At 42.6% G+C, this 18,158-nt stretch overlaps 1 protein-coding gene across 1 annotated transcript in view; it reads left to right on the top strand.

The window, feature by feature from the left end:
* The window catches only part of HDLBP (high density lipoprotein binding protein), an 81,761-nt gene extending 80,168 nt beyond the window's left edge, over nt 1-1,593 (top strand). Inside the window, exon 28 of the mRNA XM_068280619.1 lies at nt 425-1,593. Within this exon, the coding sequence (XP_068136720.1) occupies nt 425-559 (135 nt within the window). The 3' untranslated portion in view covers nt 560-1,593. The remainder of the gene's footprint in view (nt 1-424) is intronic.
* Nucleotides 1,594-18,158: the final 16,565 nt, after the last annotated feature.

Below are 18,158 nucleotides of genomic sequence, written 5' to 3' on the forward strand. Positions count from 1 at the left end.
GAAGGTCCAGATATGACACTAGGATGTGCTGTTTGTAGTCACTAACAGGAACGTGCAAGATTGGCCTGCGGGAAGCCCTCTATCAGCTGGCTGTGAGCTGGCTACAGTATAACTATTAACATATTACAATGCAACTGTAGATCTGTAGCCACTGAATCTCTGTAAGGCAGCCTGACGTGTTTAATGTACATGGAGTAAAGCTAGATCATCTCAGAAATACAAACCCTGTTTTAGGCTATATTCTACTTCTGCTAAATTAAGCTTAACATCAATGTCATTTTGACTAGTCATAACCCTAGAATGTGTATTTAGTCCAGAATTTGAGCTCTAACCACTTTTTAGTCAGACTTGAGTAATAGGGGTTTTGCTTTTTGATAGTTCCTTTACAAGTGAAATACTTAAGTTTCTTTTTGCTTACTTTTAGGCTCCTGATATGACCAGCTCTGAGGATTTCCCCAGCTTTGGTGCTCCTGTTGCCCATAAGACATCTCCATGGGGCCCCAAGAGACACGGGGGTGGAAAGGGCCTGTTGCCTGCTGACATGTCTGCTTCCTGTTAATTCTCCTGTTGCTGTGTCTGATTCACTCGTCCCATCATCTCCTGATCTCCTTCACCCCTTTCCTCTGCCTCCCAGAATCCTGTATAACCAATCACTGCTGCAGGGGGCTTACTTGGCATTTCTGGGTTTCTGGTTCCTCACAAGGAAGACTTCAGTCTGCAATATGGTGACAGGATAGGCCGTAGGGATACCATTTTTTTTTCCTCCTCAGCGTTTTCAGGCTATGCGTATCTTTAAGCGTCACTACAGCACCTTGTTAGTCTCCAGAGATGCAAGTGATGTCAACTCAGTTACCAAGACTCGTTCCCATTTTAAAAGTAAATATTTTAATACATAGTGCAAATTGCAACCGTCAGCATCAAGACATTGGAAGGGTATCACATATTTGTCCTAATAGTACTTTTGACCAGACTCTTGGTTGTGCAGTTATCCATTGTAGTCTTGTGCTTAAAAAATATAAGAGAAATATTTTTAGTGCGAGGATGAAATGATCAAAAAGGCCTGATCAGGTCTTCCCATTCACGGATCTTCACACACTTGCTGTCCTGCTGCAGAATGGAATGTATTGTGAAGTGCCCTGTAACCCTGTCACTGCCAGAGCCATTGGGGGTGGGATATGCACAACTGGGAGTTTAGGGGTATGATGACCTCTATTCTCTAATCCTTTCATTCGGTTTTACGTCATTACAGCCAATCATGTCCCAAGCTGTGGAGAAGCCTAGATTTACACTGATGGCATCAGGACTGAATTTTACCCCTCTGCTGCTGATGGAAGACATGCCGTGAACTGACTTGGTTAGAGAGGCCACCGCATCTCAGTAGTCCTGTCACAGCCCCTTCCTCAAGTCCCCTTACCTCTGATGCCGGGGGAAAGGGATTATATATTGTCCTATTTGGGTGGGGGGTGACTTTAGTTCCAGGTTTTTTCCAGACCTCTCCTCAGCCCCCTTAACCCTTGGACATTTCTTCTTACTGTGCCTCAGTATCAACTTCCTGTACACGAATGTCAGGAAATAAACATCCTTTAAAAGCCAGTGTCTTGTGTTATTGTGAGTCTCTTCAGTGTTTACAGTTTGTTTTGCAGTGTTTTAGGGTCTTTTTTTTTATTATTATGTTTCAGGCCCCCTGCTCACTGCAAATCCGATTTCAGATTTTCCCTGGATGCTGTAAAAAAAAAAACAAAAAAAAAAAAAAAAAAAAACAGAAAACGCAGCAAGCAGTAAAGATTACAAATCGTAGATCGGAATTGCATTTTAACCACTTTACCCCCAGCGGTACGAATTTCTCCGCCCCTTTTTTCCCTCCTAAAAAACCAGGGATGGAGAAATCCGTACCTTCCGCACTACCGCCGCTGTACGCGCTCCCGCCGCTCGTGCGCACGCACCCGCCGCTCGTGCGCGCGCACCCGCCGCTCGTGCACGTCGCCGCCCGCTCGCCCGGAGATCAATGAACGGGAAAATCCATTCCCGTTCGTTGATCTAGCCCCCGCAATGATCTGCTGCTTCTTTCAGAAACAGCGAGATCATTGTGCGTCTCCCAGCCTCCTACTGCTTCCTGTAAGCGTCCTTCCGGACGCTTACAGGTCGCATGTAAACAAACACTCTGTGGCCATCTTGTGGCCAAATAGTAAACTACACCCTAAAAGCATTTTACACATACAAACATTACATTTACACAATAAATTAACTCATTACCTCCCACACTCCCCAATTTTTTTTTTTTTTTTTGTAATAAAAAAAAAAAAAAATACAATAAAAAAAACCCCATAAATAGTTACCTTAGGGACTGAACTTTTTAAATATTTATGTCAAGAGGGTATAACACTGTTACTTTATAAACTGCGGGCTTGTAATTAGGGATGGATGCAAAACTGAAAAAAATGCACCTTTATTTCCAAATAAAATATTGTCGCCAAACATTGTGATAGGGACATAATTTAAATGGTTTTATAACCGGGACATATGGGTTAATACATTTCATGGGTTTTAATTACAGTAGCATGCTTTATTTAAAAACTATAATGGCCGAAAACTGAAAAATAATAATTTTTTCCCACATTTTTTCCTATTTCCCCATTAAAACACATTTAGAATAAAATAATTCTTGGCATAATGTCCCACCTAAAGAAAGCCTAATTGGTGGCAAAAAAACAAGATATAGTTCATTTCATTGGGATAAGTAATAATAAAGTTATAGACGAATGGAAGGAGCGCTGAAAGGTGAAAATTGCTCTGGTGGTCAGGGGGTAAAACCCCTCAGTGGTGAAGTGGTTAAAATCTATTAAACCGTATGTAGTGTGCAAGAGGCCGGAAAAGTGTGAGCTGTTCTTCCATATTTGGTAAAATTGCTGCTCCAACAGGCATTTTGATAATTAAGTACATTTTAATTGTTGTAGCTTCTGCACCAAGCTCAGAAAACGAATGGAGCTGCAGGATCTTAGATATGTAAAACATCCAAACCAACAAGGGGTAGACAGGATGGTGGTACAGGAGAAATTGTTTCAAAAACAATGCGTCAAATGCGTTTAACAAAATCTTTTTAATTAGTATTTAACTATTAAAGAATTAATGTTTTATAATTTTACAGTTAACTTGTAAAAGTCTATACAGGTTAGCCAATTAAAGGCACTTTGGCCTGGTCATTAAATAAGTTGAAAGACTGAATATGCATGTTAGAATGTAAAGTATCTCCACACTGCTGAAGTATCTCCGCAGTAGTGCAGATCAGTTGTGAAGTGTGACCATCCTGAACAACACAGTTGTGCACTTTGTTGATTTACATCTGGCACAAATCTAGCTGTGATGTTTGGGTAGGAGGCTTTTTAAAGCACAACCGAGGTGACCTGATGATAGACATGTCTATGTATAGTGCCAAGCGTACAAATAACTAGGCTGTATTATGTTCCTTTTTTCTTTCTCTGCTTGAAAGAGTTAAAAATCAGGTATGCAATTAAGTTTCTGTCCTGGTCGGGACTGGGTCAGACTATAGCATAACCCTCACTGATAAGTAATTACAGCCATAAAATACTTTCCAGTCAGTAAATGGCTTCTGAGAGCAGGAAAGAGATGAAAAGGGTCAATTAATAGATTTGAGCTCTGGCACACGTCAATGAAGTTATCATTGGGCAGAGACAGTGTAACAGTAACAACTTAAAAACTATATTTAAATATAAAATAAAACTGGGATATCAGTCATTTTTAGGAGGAGGAGGATAGGTGTAATTTTTCTTATCGGTTTATTTTCACCTCGGCTGTCATTTTAAGTGGAAAATAAGACATGAATTCACGTTCGACCTTACAAATCCTCTCCCTTACTGGATCAAGGTATCATCTTGATCGATCTACAGGGAGTGCAGAATTATTAGGCAAGTTGTATTTTTGAGGAATAAGTTTGTTATTGAACAACCATGTTCTCAATGAACCCAAAAAACTCATTAATATCAAAGCTGAATATTTTTGAAAGTTTTTAGTTTTGTTTTTAGTTTTAGCTATTTTAGGGGGATATCTGTGTGCGCAGGTGACTATTACTTTGCATAATTATTAGGTAACTTAACAAAAAACAAATATATACCCATTTCAATTATTTTTACCAGTGAAACCAATATAACATCTCAACATTCACAAATATACATTTCTGACATTCAAAAACAAAACAAATCGGTGACCAATATAGCCACCTTTCTTTGCAAGGACACTCAAAAGCCTGCCATCCATGGATTCTGTCAGTGTTTTGATCTGTTCACCATCAACATTGCGTGCAGCAGCAACCACAGCCTCCCAGACACTGTTCAGAAAGGTGTACTGTTTTCCCTCCTTGTAAATCTCACATTTTATAATAGACCACAGGTTCTCAATGGGGTTCAGATCAGGTGAACAAGGAGGCCATGTCATTAGTTTTTCTTCTTATACCCTTTCTTGCCAGCCACGCTGTGGAGTACTTGGACGCGTGTGATAGAGCATTGTCCTGCATGAAAATGTTTTTCTTGAAGGATGCAGACTTCTTCCTGTACCACTGCTTGAAGAAGGGGTCTTCCAGAAACTGGCAGTAGGACTGGGAGTTGAGCTTGACTCCATCCTCAACCCAAAAAGGCCCCACAAGCTCATCTTTGATGATACCAGCCCAAACCAGTACTCCACCTTGCTGGCGTCTCTCAATCGCACTGGAGCTCTCTGCCCTTTACCAATCCAGCCACGGGCCCATCAAGACTCACTCTCATTTCATCAGTCCATAAAACCTTAAAAAAAAATCAGTCTTGAGATATTTCTTGGCCCAGTCTTGACGTTTCAGCTTGTGTGTCTTGTTCAGCGGTGGTCGTCTTTCAGCCTTTCTTACCTTGGCCATGTCTCTGAGTATTGCACACCTTGTGCTTTTGGGCACTCCAGTGATGTTGCAGCTCTGAAATATGGCCAAACTGGTGACAAGTGGCATCTTGGCAGCTGCACGCTTGACTTTTCTCAGTTCATGGGCAGTTATTTTGCGCCTTGGTATTTCCACACGCTTCTTGCGACCCTGTTGACTATTTTGAATGAAACGCTTGATTGTTCGATGATCACGCTTCAGAAGCTTTGCAATTTTAAGAGTGCTGCATTCCTCTGCAAGGTATCTCACTATTTTTGACTTTTCTGAGCCTGTCAAGTCCTTCTTTTGACCCATTTTGCCAAAGGAAAGGAAGTTGCCTAATAATTATGCACACCTGATATAGGGTGTTGGTGTCATTAGACCACACCCCTTCTCATTACAGAGATGCACATCACCTAATATGCTTAATTGGTAGTAGGCTTTCGAGCCTATACAGCTTGGAGTAAGACAACATGCATAAAGAGGCTGATGTGGTCAAAATACTCATTTGCCTAATCATTCTGCACTCCCTGTACAGTAAACTCTGATATTGTAAACTTCTGGATATAGTAAACTCAGCCCTTAGGTCTCAGCAGATGTCTGCATAAATGTACAATGTATGACCAATTCTTCTATAGTAAACTACTGATATAGTAAACTGTTTCCTGGAGTTTACTATAAAGGGAATCTATTGTAGGAGTCAGAGTTGTGGATGCCCTTTAACCTCTTGATGACTGCAGGGCTAAACCCAACTAGTGACCAGGCCATTTTCAGTAAAATTGGCCACTGCAGCTTTAAGGCCAAGCTGCAGGGCCGCACAACACTGCACACAAGTGATTTATCCCCCCCCCCCTTTCTCCCCACCAACAGAGCTCTCTGCTGGTGGGGTCTAATCGCTCCCCCATGTTTGTTTTTTTTCATAATAAATATTATTGTTTTTGTTTGTAAAAAATCCCGGTTTCTTTAAACCCTCTCCCTCCCTCCCTCCCCGCAGCCAGCCAATTACGGCGATCGGCTGTCATAGCACAGCTGTGTCGCACGGCTGTCCCCAGTGCAGCGCTGCTGCTGATCGCAGCGCTGCACAGTGTAAATAGACGGCGTAATCGCCGTCTAACAGTCTCCCGAGCGGCAATAGCCTCTCGTAGACTGAAGAGGGGGCGGAGCTCCACCCTCCGAGCATGAGATGCGTGCGCGCGATCTCATGCATATTACAGCCCCAGGACTTTATGCCAATCGGCGTTAGGTGGTCCTGGAGCTGCCGCCACACCCATCGGCGTGACGCGGTCGGAAAGTGGTTAAAGTTTAAAAAATTATAATAATACAAACACTTTTTTTTAAATGCAAGTATCGAATTTGCCTTCCTTTTTACTCCCTGTGGTAAAATTCCAAACATGCCAGAAATTGCTCAGTACAGCATCAATAGACGTGATGTAGATGGCTGTATGTGGCGAAGCTGAGTGTGATAGCATCTACTGTATATAACAATTTCAACAATGCTTCAATTGTAGCATAATGAATGCCATTTTTGATCAATATAGTACAACAGTGTGCCCATCTCTTACTGTATATTAGATTCTCAACGTCTCTGAAAGATGTTTATGGTCTGTCTGCACTGGGTGAGAATGGAGTAGATGTAAGACACCAGCCCTGTGTCAAAGTCTTTGCATCATGCTTAGAAAGAGACGTAGCAAAGGGTCATGTTGTCAAAAATGTTTGGTTTGCATGAATGCATTCAGAAAGCAGCATGTTGGCCTCTCTAGCCAAATTTGCTCTAGTTATCGAATTATATAATTTAAATGCCCTAAGAAATTTCCCTATAGTGAGGAAACCTTGTTCAGTCTACCATACAAGCAGTAACTGGTGGTCTGGTTTTTTTTCTTATTTTTAATAAATAAAGAAAAAAGATACGAACCAAGAAGAACATGGAGGCTGCCATATTTATTTCCTTTTATGCAACACCAGTTGCCTGTCAGCCCTGCTGATCTGTTTGGCTGCATAAGTGTCTGGATCACACCATAAACAAGCATGCAGATGAAAACAAAAGACACACACTTATATAGCGCTTTTCTCCTGGCGGACTCAAAGCGCCAGAGCTGCAGCCACTAGGATGCGCTCTATAGGCAGCAGCAGTGTTAGGGAGACTTGCCTAAGGTCTCCTGCTGAATAGGTGCTGGCTTACTGAACAGGCAGAGCTGAGATTCGAACCCTGGTCTCCTATGGCAAAGCCCTTAACCATTACACTATCCAGCCACACTTGTAAAATTTGACAAGAATGCAAGAAAAACCTGATATGCCTGCATGCTTATTCGGGGTCTATGGCTAAAAGTATTAGAGGCAGAAGACAAGCAGGACAGCCAGGCAACTCGTATTGCTTAAAAGGAAATAAATAGGGCAGCCTCCAGATCACTCTAACTCCAGGTTCCCTTTTAAAGGGAAGATCTGAGGAAAAATTTTACTTACCCGGTGTATCGTCTAGCCCTGGGCAACTGATATGTCCCTTGCCGCAGCTCTTTTGTCTTGTTGCAGACGCTGACCTCACCAGGTCGGCCTCTACTCCGCTTGCTCAGAATGCTCCAGACTACATGAGCACAATCTCGAGTGGCACATTCGTGCTGGCGAGGGCAGCATCTGCAACAGAGGGGACCCCGGTACAACGGACTTGTCACGAGGGACGTATCTGCTGCCTGGGGCTAGAGGAAGCCCCTGTAAAGTAGAAAATCCTTCCCCCCCCCCCCCCCCCCTGGTTATCTTCCTTTTAAGTTCCCTCTGGTTTCCTGTTGCTCTGTAAGGTCACTTACCTTTTCTACACTGCACATATACAGACAGTGTTTTATGGATGGTTACTAAAGGATGTGACAAGTCTTTAGACACCTTAGCATTTTACCTCCTGATATATACTGCACAAGAGAAAAGGGATGTGTGCTCAGACCAGTCAACTCCTGGCTAAATACTGGCTGCCTGAAGTCTGCTGACTAGTTAAAATGGCAAGGCGTTTGCATATTGCATTCGCCTCCCAGAATTTGCAGGATCTACACTATCAACCTGCCTTCCTGCAGGAGTTGGCCCACGCAATATACATTGCATCTCAACAGGGGTGCCGTGTGTAGGCCTCCTTGTACCCACTAGAATTAAGGGCAGTGCAGACTCCCCCACAAGGCATCCACTGCCTGAGAGTGCCGCAACTGGTCATGCAGCCCCCCCAAAGAATAGATTCCCTACCTTGCGAATTTACTTACCTGTGGTGCAGATTGCTTGTCCTGGGAGCAAACACACCAACAGTGGGGTGAAGGGGGCAGGGCGCAGGCAAGCACCCCAGACGCTGAAACCGCTGGGTGAGCCCCCCCCCCCAGGAAGAAAGAAACACAACTATATGTTGCACAAGAGAAAAGGGATGTGTGCTCAGACCAGTCAACTCCTGGCTAATGCTCCTGATCTAGTAAGGTTTGTAGGTAGTAGGTGGTGTTTTGGAGCAACAGCAGTTTCCCTGCACATTTTATGCAATAGTGTGGTCCAGCTCCTGCGCATACATAATGGAGAGAACCAGGACCTAGGAGTATTCAATTACTGAGGAATGACCAAATGACTAGGTGGTTCAGGGCAGTATGGAGTTTATAGCTGACTCTACACTGAACAGCAATTCAAAGCCCCTGAATTCCTCCTACTGGTCAATGAGATGCAAACTAACCTGAGCTGGTGCAGAATTTTAGCATTTTTAACCCCCTTGCCGGTCCATTTCTGTCGGCAAGGGGGCGGCGCAGCACTTTTAAAAACATTTTTTTTAATCCATGTAGCTAGCCTAGCGCTAGCTACATGATAGCTGCTGACAAGCTGCATCCTCCTATCTACTTCGATCGCCGCCGGCGATCTTTGCAAGCAGGAAATCTCGTTAAGAACAGGATTTCCTGCTCAGCTTCCCCTGTCGCCATGGTGGGATGATGTCACCGACGTCAGAGGGAATCCCAATCCACCCCTCAGCGCTGCCCAACACTGATTGGCCAGGCTATGCAAGGGGGTCTGGAGGGAGGGGGCAGCACGGTGTGTAGCGGCGAATCGGAATATGCACGCAGCTAGCAAAGTGCTAGCTGTGTGCAATAAAAAAAATTGTGAAAATCGGCGGGGCCTGAGAAATCCTACTGCGCAGGTTACCCCGAGCTGAGCTTGGGATAATCGGCAAGGTTAATGCAAATTTATGCAGCATGAAATCGGACTAATCAAATCCCACTTTGGCTTCATTTGGCCTATTTTCAAGCTGCACCCATACATTTGCTTTAAACTTGCACGATTCAGCATCAGCTTAGATTTTGGCTTTGATAAGCACTCTATTTGCAAGAAGTGTTGAAGTGGGGTAGGGTTTTTTCTGGGTATAATTATTGACTCAATTACAATGTGTGCAGATCTGCCTTTGTCCTCTGTTACTTGGATCAGAATCAGGAGTCAAGTCAACTTCTTCCCAAAGTCAGGAATCAGGGCCCATATGCAATTCACTTGTTCTCCTGTTTTCTCCTTGGTGATATTTTCACACCAAGTGTGAAAATACTCAACATATTTTTGATAGTACTTTACCATCAACTTTTTAGTAACTTTTCAATTACAAAGTGCTAAAAAAGTTATTTTAAAAAGATGAAAAATGATCTCCTAGGAGAAAACTTGGGCAAAAAGTGAATTGCATACAGGCCCAGGTGTAATCAATGCTGCAATTGTCAATTGGGTTTGCCTGTCTTCTGGACTTAAAGAGACTCCGTAACAAAAATTGCATCCTGTTTTTTATCCTACAAGTTCAAAAAGCTATTCTAATGTGTTCTGGCTTACTGCAGCACTTTATACTATCACTGTCTCTGTAATAAATCAATGTATCTTTCCCTTGTCGGACTGTGTCTGGAAGGCTGCCAAGTTCTTCAGTGTTGTGGTTCTGCTATGAACTCCCCCTTCCAGGCCCCTCTATGCACACTGCCAGTGTGTTATTTAGGATTAGAGCAGCTTCTCTCTGCTCTCTTATCTTTTACAAGCTGGATAAATCGTCTTCTGAGCTGGCTCGGCTTTCACATAGTGAAGAATTACAGACAAGGGCAAAGCTGTTTGCAGGAAGAAACGAGCAGCCTGAAACTTCAGTTTTGGTGGCCATTTTGTTTGTTTATAAACAAACTTTTTAAAACGGTTTTTAACCACTTTTAATGCGGCGAGGAGCGGCGAAATTGTGTCAGAGGGTAATAGATGTCCCCTAACGCACTGGTATGTTTACTTTTGTGCGATTTTAACAATACAGATTCTCTTTAAGCCTGGTTTACACAATGTTTAAGCCAAATTGCTCTGGTCTCCGCTTCATGGGGATCTGCATGGCATTTCCACACTGCCAAACAGAGCCACAAAAATGAATCTGATCACAGGTTGATCGGATCAGTTTTCCACAGCAGGTGTGTGTGTGTGGGGGGTGGTTGTTGCAGCAGCCGAGTGGGCGGGCAATGGTTAAAATGCACCTAGGTGTCCTCTTCATTATAGCCGGGTAGTAGAGTGGGTTTCTTCCAAGCTTTCTGTGTCATGTGACTACATGCATCATGTGACTAATTATATGATGTCGAACAAAACAGAACATGTGAGTCTGGAAGAAACACTCTCTACCTCTTGGCTACGATAGAGCCCTGGGTAAGTTTTAACCCCTACTCACCTGGCTGCTGAACCTTCCCTCGCCTGTCCAGTTTGCGTTCCTACATACCACCAATATGGATTTTGCCCCTGAACAGTCAGTTTCTTTACTGGTATTAAACTTTCCATTCTCTCACTGCCCCAATGCATTGCTTAAAGAAAACCTGAACTGAAAATTAAAAGTTAAAATAAGCATACACAAGTCATACTTAACTTCCATGTAGTCTACTCCTCAGTGTCTTTCTCATGTCCCGCGTCCTGTTTGTTCACTGTGATCAAGGGAATTTTCCGTTCTCCATTTTGAAAATGGCCATTACCCATAACCGCTTTCTGGTCAGCACACAGTTAAACTGTAACATCGCCCACTTGAGCCATAGGGAAACATGGACATTACCTGGTACATCAGTTTTCCTCTCAGCTATAACTGACAACAACTGATATATTTCAGATCTGACAAAATATTGTCAGAACTGGAAGGGATTATTGTCAGAAGAAAATGGTGTGCTTCTGAGAGGAACTGATGGTAAGGTAACTATGTAATTTTCATTTGAAGTTACCTTATGTGTTTATTTTAAATATTTTTACTCCAGTACAGGTTCTCTTTAAGCTTCTGGTCCGCTGGGCTGGATGGATATAACAAATTCTTAATTCCATGAGTTACTTCATCAGTTATGATAAAATTTGGGCTCCATTTAGTCTAGCATCTGCCATTTTAAGTACAGTGGAACCTTGATTTGTGAGTATAATTTATTCTGGAAATATGCTTGTAATCCAAAACATTCATATCGGTGAATTTTCCCATAAGAAAGAATGTAAAGATAATCCACCCCATCATCCAAAAACATTAATAGAAAAATATTTAATACAATGTAATGTGTAAATTAAAAATGCATGCAGTAAAACCTTTTTAATCTGCACTTTACTTTTGAAAATAATTCTAGCTGGTGATTGCATGAGAATTATGGTGTAGGGAAAAAAAATCATTGCTTTGTTAGTTCACCTGAATCTTTTTCTTTTTGTATGGCATCAACAAAAAACTTATCTAAGGACAGTTGCGTTTGCCTTGTTTTTGAAAATTGCTTGGAAATATGACATTGAACAGTCCCTACACTCAGATTACGCACACAATTTTGCAGTTTCAAATACTTACACACTCCAATGAGTTCTGGTTCACCATGAGCTTGCTGGGTAGTCTAATTCAGAGAGAACCACTGACTCAGTTGTGATAACATGACATGCATATATATTCTGTGCTTGTATATTAAGATGTTGCTTACTTATCAACTCAAAATAATTTGCATCTTGTCAATCTTCTATTCATGACTCACCTAAAAAGGTGCTCATCCACTTGTATCTGCTGGAGATCAATGCCACATGGCTGTCATAATTTTGATTTCTGGCTGACATATAGCAAAACTATTGATCTCTCCAGATGGAAAGTGAATGACTGATGGAAACCAATTCCCCAGTATCCCCCTGGGGCCTATGCAGAGAGTGCACACTTGTCTGCTGGCGTGCATCTTGTCTCCATCCCCACTAGTGTGCCTTTGACCTGATGGCATGTACCGTATATAACATGTATGCCACTGGGTGATGGGGTACAGGTGTTTTGGCAAGAATGGAGAGAAGACACTACAGTAACTGTACTCTCTGACAAAACTCTGCATAGGCCTCAATGGAGCATATTTAGACAGGAGGTACCTGGGAGCCCAGCACTGCAGCACAATTGATTACAATGTGAAATGTATGAATCTATTTGCAGTGTGTGATTTAGATTCCTCTCTGACCAGATTGTATGCTGAAACATTATTTGAAAAAAATAAACGTCAAAAAAATGGCATGTTCACCTCCTTAGTGGTATGTTCAACACTGTTGGGCATACCACTCTGTGGCCCCAGGAGTCCCCCATAAATAAATGTGCCAAATGGCTGTAAATCCTTTAGCTAGCACTAGGCTAGCTAATTCTAGTGACAAGCACCTGCCACTCCTCTGCAATTCCCCCCCACCCCCCTCCTAAATCCAGCAATCGCGCAGTTTCCCAGCACAGCTCCAGTCTCTCTAGGGGGAGGATTAGGTTTGCGCATGACGTCATGTGCAATGCTCCCCATAGTAAAGACCGGTGCTGTCCGGGGAGGCTGCGCTGATCCAGGCTGGGTGATGTATAAACGGAGGATCGGAGACTTCTTCTAGCTAGCCTCGTGCTAGCTAGAGGGTTTATAGCCATTTAGCACATTTATTTATTTAAAAATCGGGCTCAAAGTAACCAAACCTCCTAAGCAGCGTAACGCTCAGGAGGTTAAAGGGAACCTGAAGCAAGTAAAATTATTTAAAATAAACACATGACGTAGCTGCAAAATGAATATTACATACTAGGCTCACCATTTCCTTGTTACAGCGATCCCTTCCAGTTCTGACAATATATCAGTTGCTGTCAGTTACAACTGAATGTGCAAGGTAATGTCCATGTGTCCCTATGGCTCAAGTGGGCGATATTTCAGTTTAACAGTGTGCTGACCAGGAAGCTGTTATGGGGTAATAGACATTTTTAAAATTGAGGATGGAGAATTGCACCGATCACATTGGACGGAGGAAAGGAGAAAGAGATTGAGGAGTAGACTACACCAGAGGTATGTATGACTTGTGTATGGTTATTTTGACTTATTTTCAGTTTAGGTTCTCTAACTCCGTGTATCTCGACTCTGTCCTCAAGGCCCACCAACCGTGCATGTTTTGTATAAATCCACAGAGGTAGTTAATCAGATATGCCGATTGCTGAGACACTAATTACCCACTTGTGCATGTGTGGTTTTCTGTAAAATATGAACTGTTGGTGGGCCTAGAGAACTCTGTGCTAACTAACTTCTGTACTTTGCTTATGACATAAGGTGTTGCTTCACACCCAACCTATGGTAAGAAAACACTCTACTTCTCTGATCAGAGAGGGATTATCTGTTGGTTAAATCTGCCAGTAAATGCCCTCAGGTGCAATGTATGGGTAGATCAACCAAGAGACAAATCTCTCTGATTGAAGAGAGATGTGTTGCCTGCACAGACACCACAGGCTGGTTGCCAATCAATTTCAGCATGAAATCTCTCAGGAATCAGCCTTGTGATGCCGCCCTATCGCTGCATATCAGAATGTTTGAAATGCAGGAAAAGTTATATCAATAAACCAATAGAACTAATTAACCCTTTCCAGACCAGCAGTTTGACCCCTTAAAAGGAGCACTATTGCTAATTTCATCTATTTTTGTCTCCTTTCTCCTTAACATACATATGCCTTATTGGAGTTATGCTATTGCTCAGTATATAGTCCCATCAAAATGTAATTTTACGCTTGTAATAAACATTTAGAGCCAGGCAGTCACGTCAGTAGTAAAACCTTTCCGACGCCAGCTCAGCATAAACCATTCTGTAGTAGGGAGGCATCTGCTACTGATCCTTAAGCTGCCGTTATTTTCAACCCCTCTGGCCAGCTCATTTATTCTTTTCCATGTTGTAACTGCACTAAATGTGCAGTTACTGAGCCCACAGCAGCCGCCGTACAGTGCAGGATGTACCTGTACATTGCCGGCCGGCAACATGATTATGGCAACATATAAAGCAGGACACAGCTGTAGCACTTGTGTCTGCTCTTTGATGCCGCCGCTGCTGCTGCCGCCTAGCACACTTCAGAAGCCGGTCGGGTTACCATGGAAACGGACAGCAACAGCTGTCCGTTTTATTGCCAGCTTCACAAAAGGGGTCCTTAGCAGCCGGGCAGCGTATCATCACACAGCTGTACAGGTATATCCTGCGCTGTATGGAGGAGGCTGCGTGCTGCACTGTACGGCGGCTGCTGTGGGCTCAGTAACTGCACATTAGTGCAGTTACAACATGGAAAAGAATAAATGAGCTGGCCAGAGGGGTTGAAAATAACGGCAGCTTAAGGATCAGTAGCAGATGCCTCCCTACTACAGAATGGTTTATGCTGAACTGGCGTCAGAAAGGTTTTACTACTGACGTGACTGCCTGGCTCTAAATGTTTATTACAAGCGTAAAATTACATTTTGATGGGACTATATACTGAGCAATAGCATAACTCCAATAATGCATATGTATGTTAAGGGGACAAAAGTAGATGAAATTAGCAATAGTGCCCTTTTAAGACCAGAGACTGCTGATACTGAAAAAAAAAAAAAAAGCATTAACCACTTAAGCCCGAAGGGTTGTTTATTTATTTATTTATTTTTTTTTTGCATCTGAGCAACTTTCACCTCCCATTCATTTGCCAATAACTATCACTACTTATCACAATGAATTGAGCTCTTGTTTTTTTCTGCCACCAATCAGGCTTTCTTTGGGTGATACATTTTACTAAGAATTAATTTATTCTAAATCCATTTTAACAGGAATATTAAGAAATAGAAACAAAATCATTTCTCAGTCTTTGGCCATTATAGTTTGAAATACATGCTACTGTAATTAAAACTCATGTATTTTATTTGCCCATTTGTCACGCTTATTACACCATTTAAATTATGTCCCTATCAATGTATAGTGCAGATATTTTATTTTGAAATAAAGGTGCATTTTTTCAATTACAGCCATCACTATTTACAAGCCCATAATTTTAAAAAAATTATATTAATATACTCCTTTGACATGCATATTTAAAAAGTTTAGACCCTTAGGTAATTTTTATTACATTTTATTTGGGTAATTTTTGGTGTGGGAGGTAAACAGCTAATTTTAAATGTAAAATGTATTTTTTTTTAGAAAAAAATCCTGGACGTGTGATCGTACACTTCCAGGAAGAATTAAGAGGATGGGAAACTTTTTTGTAACACAGAAAAACCACAGTCTCTGGTGAGAGGCTGTCAGCTTTTCTGCAGGGGGTTTTGATCAGTGAATGGGATTTATAATCCCATTCATTGATCGCTAGACTAATGCTGGATACACACCATGCGTTTCCGCGTTCGATGCGGCCGTCGATTAAATTATTTCCGACATGTCCAATTCAAGCTTCGATGGATCGTTAGGTCGATTTGCCATACTTTACATGGCATTCGACCTAAAAATCATCGAAATTTGTTCGGAAATGATCGAATCGACGCGTATCGACGGGCGTATCGAACGCGGAAACTCATGGTGTGTATCCAGCATTACGTCCGGGGCTGCAAAGAATGTTTGTCCATTTGGGCTTAAAGGGGAACTTCAGCCTAAACAAACATACTGTCGTCAAGTTACATTGGTCATGTTAATTAGAATAGATGGGTAATATAATCTCTTACCCACCCTGTTTTAAAAGAACAGGCAAATGTTTGTGATTCATGGGGGCAGCCATCTTTGTCATGGGGGCAGCCATCTTTTTGGTTGAAAGGAGGTGACAAGGAGCAGGAGACACAGTTCCAACTGTCCTGTGTCCTGATAACCCCTCCCAGCTGCACACGCTAGGCTTCAAATGTCAAATTCAAAATGTAAAAAAAAAAAAAAAAATTGCACCAAAACAGCAGAGCGAGAACAACAAAATCAGAAATCCCATCATGCTTTGCACAGCATCAGGGGAAAACTGCCCGGGCAGTTTTCTTCTGTGCAGCTAAAAATGAGGCTTGTATAAGATAAACAAAGTTCTGATGCTGTGAAACTGTTAAAGAAACACCAAGCCTTTTCAGTGCTGCTGAGTCAATTTTTAGTCCGGAGGTTCACTTTAAGTGATTAATGTTACCTAATGTGATTGGCTCACAGGGTCAGGAGCTAATGAAAGCTGCTCCTGACTAACCCACAGTGCTCTGCCATAGCGATGGCTGAGCAAGAGGCTTCAGCGATAGCTGCAGATCCGACCGGCGTGGTAATGGAAATCTATGAACTGTCAGGAATAAGCAGCCACAGAGCATAGATTTCAATTACAAAGGTCTGGAAGTGGTTAAAGGAGAACTGTCTTGAGAGGTATATGGTGGCTGCCATATTGATTTCCTTTTAAGCAATACTAGTTGCCTGGCAGCCCTGCTGAAATATTTGGCCGAAGTAGTGGCTGAATCAAACCAGAATCAAGCATGCAGCTAATCTTGGCAGATCTGTCAAAATTGTCAGTAAAACCTGATCTGCTGCATGCTTGTTCAGGGTCTATGGCTGATAGTATTAGAGGCAGAGGATCAGCAGGATAGCCAGGAAACTGGTATAGCTTAAATGGAAATAAATATGGCAGCCTCCATACACCTCTCTACAGTTCTCCTTTAAGGACCAATGATTACTCACATCATGGGTCCTAAATAACAGGAACCCAATAATTTAAACCAGGGCTGTGGAGTCGGAGTCGTTGATTTCATAAACTGAGGAGTTGGAGTCAGATGATTTTTGTACAAAATCCACAGCCCTGTTAAGTATTAGACTAAGGAGTTGGAGTCTGAGCCATTTTGGGTACCCGGAGTTGGAGTCTGAGTCATGGTTTCATAAACCGAGGAGTTTGAGTCAGAGTTGGAAGATTTTTGTACCGACTCCACAGCCCTGATTTAAACACAAGCACATAATTTGCTAGTGCAGAAAGCACCTGTTAGTCTTACCGGTAACGGTGTTTCTGTTCAGCAGCCGGGACACCCTCTGGAAGGTATGGCTCCGCCCCCAATCTAGGAAACACAACCCAAAAAGTATAAAAAGCTCCCGCCCCCCCTCATTTCCAGTGTATATAAAGAAAAAACCGACCGGAACACCAGAAAAAAAGGAGAAGTGAAGCACCTCCTAGTGACCCTGAAAAAGGGAAAGGAATGGGTATAAGGAAGTGCGACAGGAAGGAAGGGTGGGCAGTAGACGGTGTCCCGGCTGCTGAACAGAAACACCGTTACCGGTAAGACTAACAGGTGCTTTCTCCCATTCATCAGCCGGGACACCCTCTGGAAGGATACACAAGAAAACACCCACCTAGGGAGGGACCACAGACTGAAGCACCTTCCTGCCAAACGACAAATCCTGCTGGGACAGGACATCCACTCTATAATGTTTGACAAAAGTGGAAGGATTTGACCAAGTTGCCGCTTGACATATTTGATGGACTGTGGCTCCCGCTCTTTCTGCCCAGGAGGTCGACATGGATCGAGTTGAATGTGCCTTGATAGCAGGTGGTGGAGTGGAGTCTGAAATCTCATAAGCTAAGGCGATAACCTGACAGATCCACCTAGCGATAGTCTGCCTAGAAGCCTGCTGCCCCTTCTTCTGTCCCATAAATAGCACAAATAAATGTGAAGACTTTCTAAATTCTCTAGTCCTTGAAAGGTAAGCTAAAAGAGCTCTCCTAACATCTAAGCAGTGGAATTCCTGTTCTCTGGCACAGGAAGGATTATCACAAAACGAGGGAATCACAAGATTCTGAGACCTATGGAAGTCCGAAGAGACTTTCGGTAAGTAATTTGGATCCAGACGTAAAATAATTTTATCCGGGAAAACAGTAAGAAAGGGATCTTTAATCGACAGGGCCTGAAGATCACCAAGTCTTCTGGCCGTAGTGATGGCTATCAGGAAGGCAACTTTTAACGTTAAAAACGTTAAGTCAATTTCATCAATGGGCTCGAATGGACCCTTGGACAACACCCCTAAGGCTAGCGACAGATCCCATTGAGGCATAACTTTCTGCCTCAAAGGGGAAGAT

This window comes from Hyperolius riggenbachi, chromosome 4, assembly GCF_040937935.1.
Source record: "Hyperolius riggenbachi isolate aHypRig1 chromosome 4, aHypRig1.pri, whole genome shotgun sequence".
Taxonomy (NCBI): Eukaryota; Metazoa; Chordata; class Amphibia; order Anura; family Hyperoliidae; genus Hyperolius; species Hyperolius riggenbachi.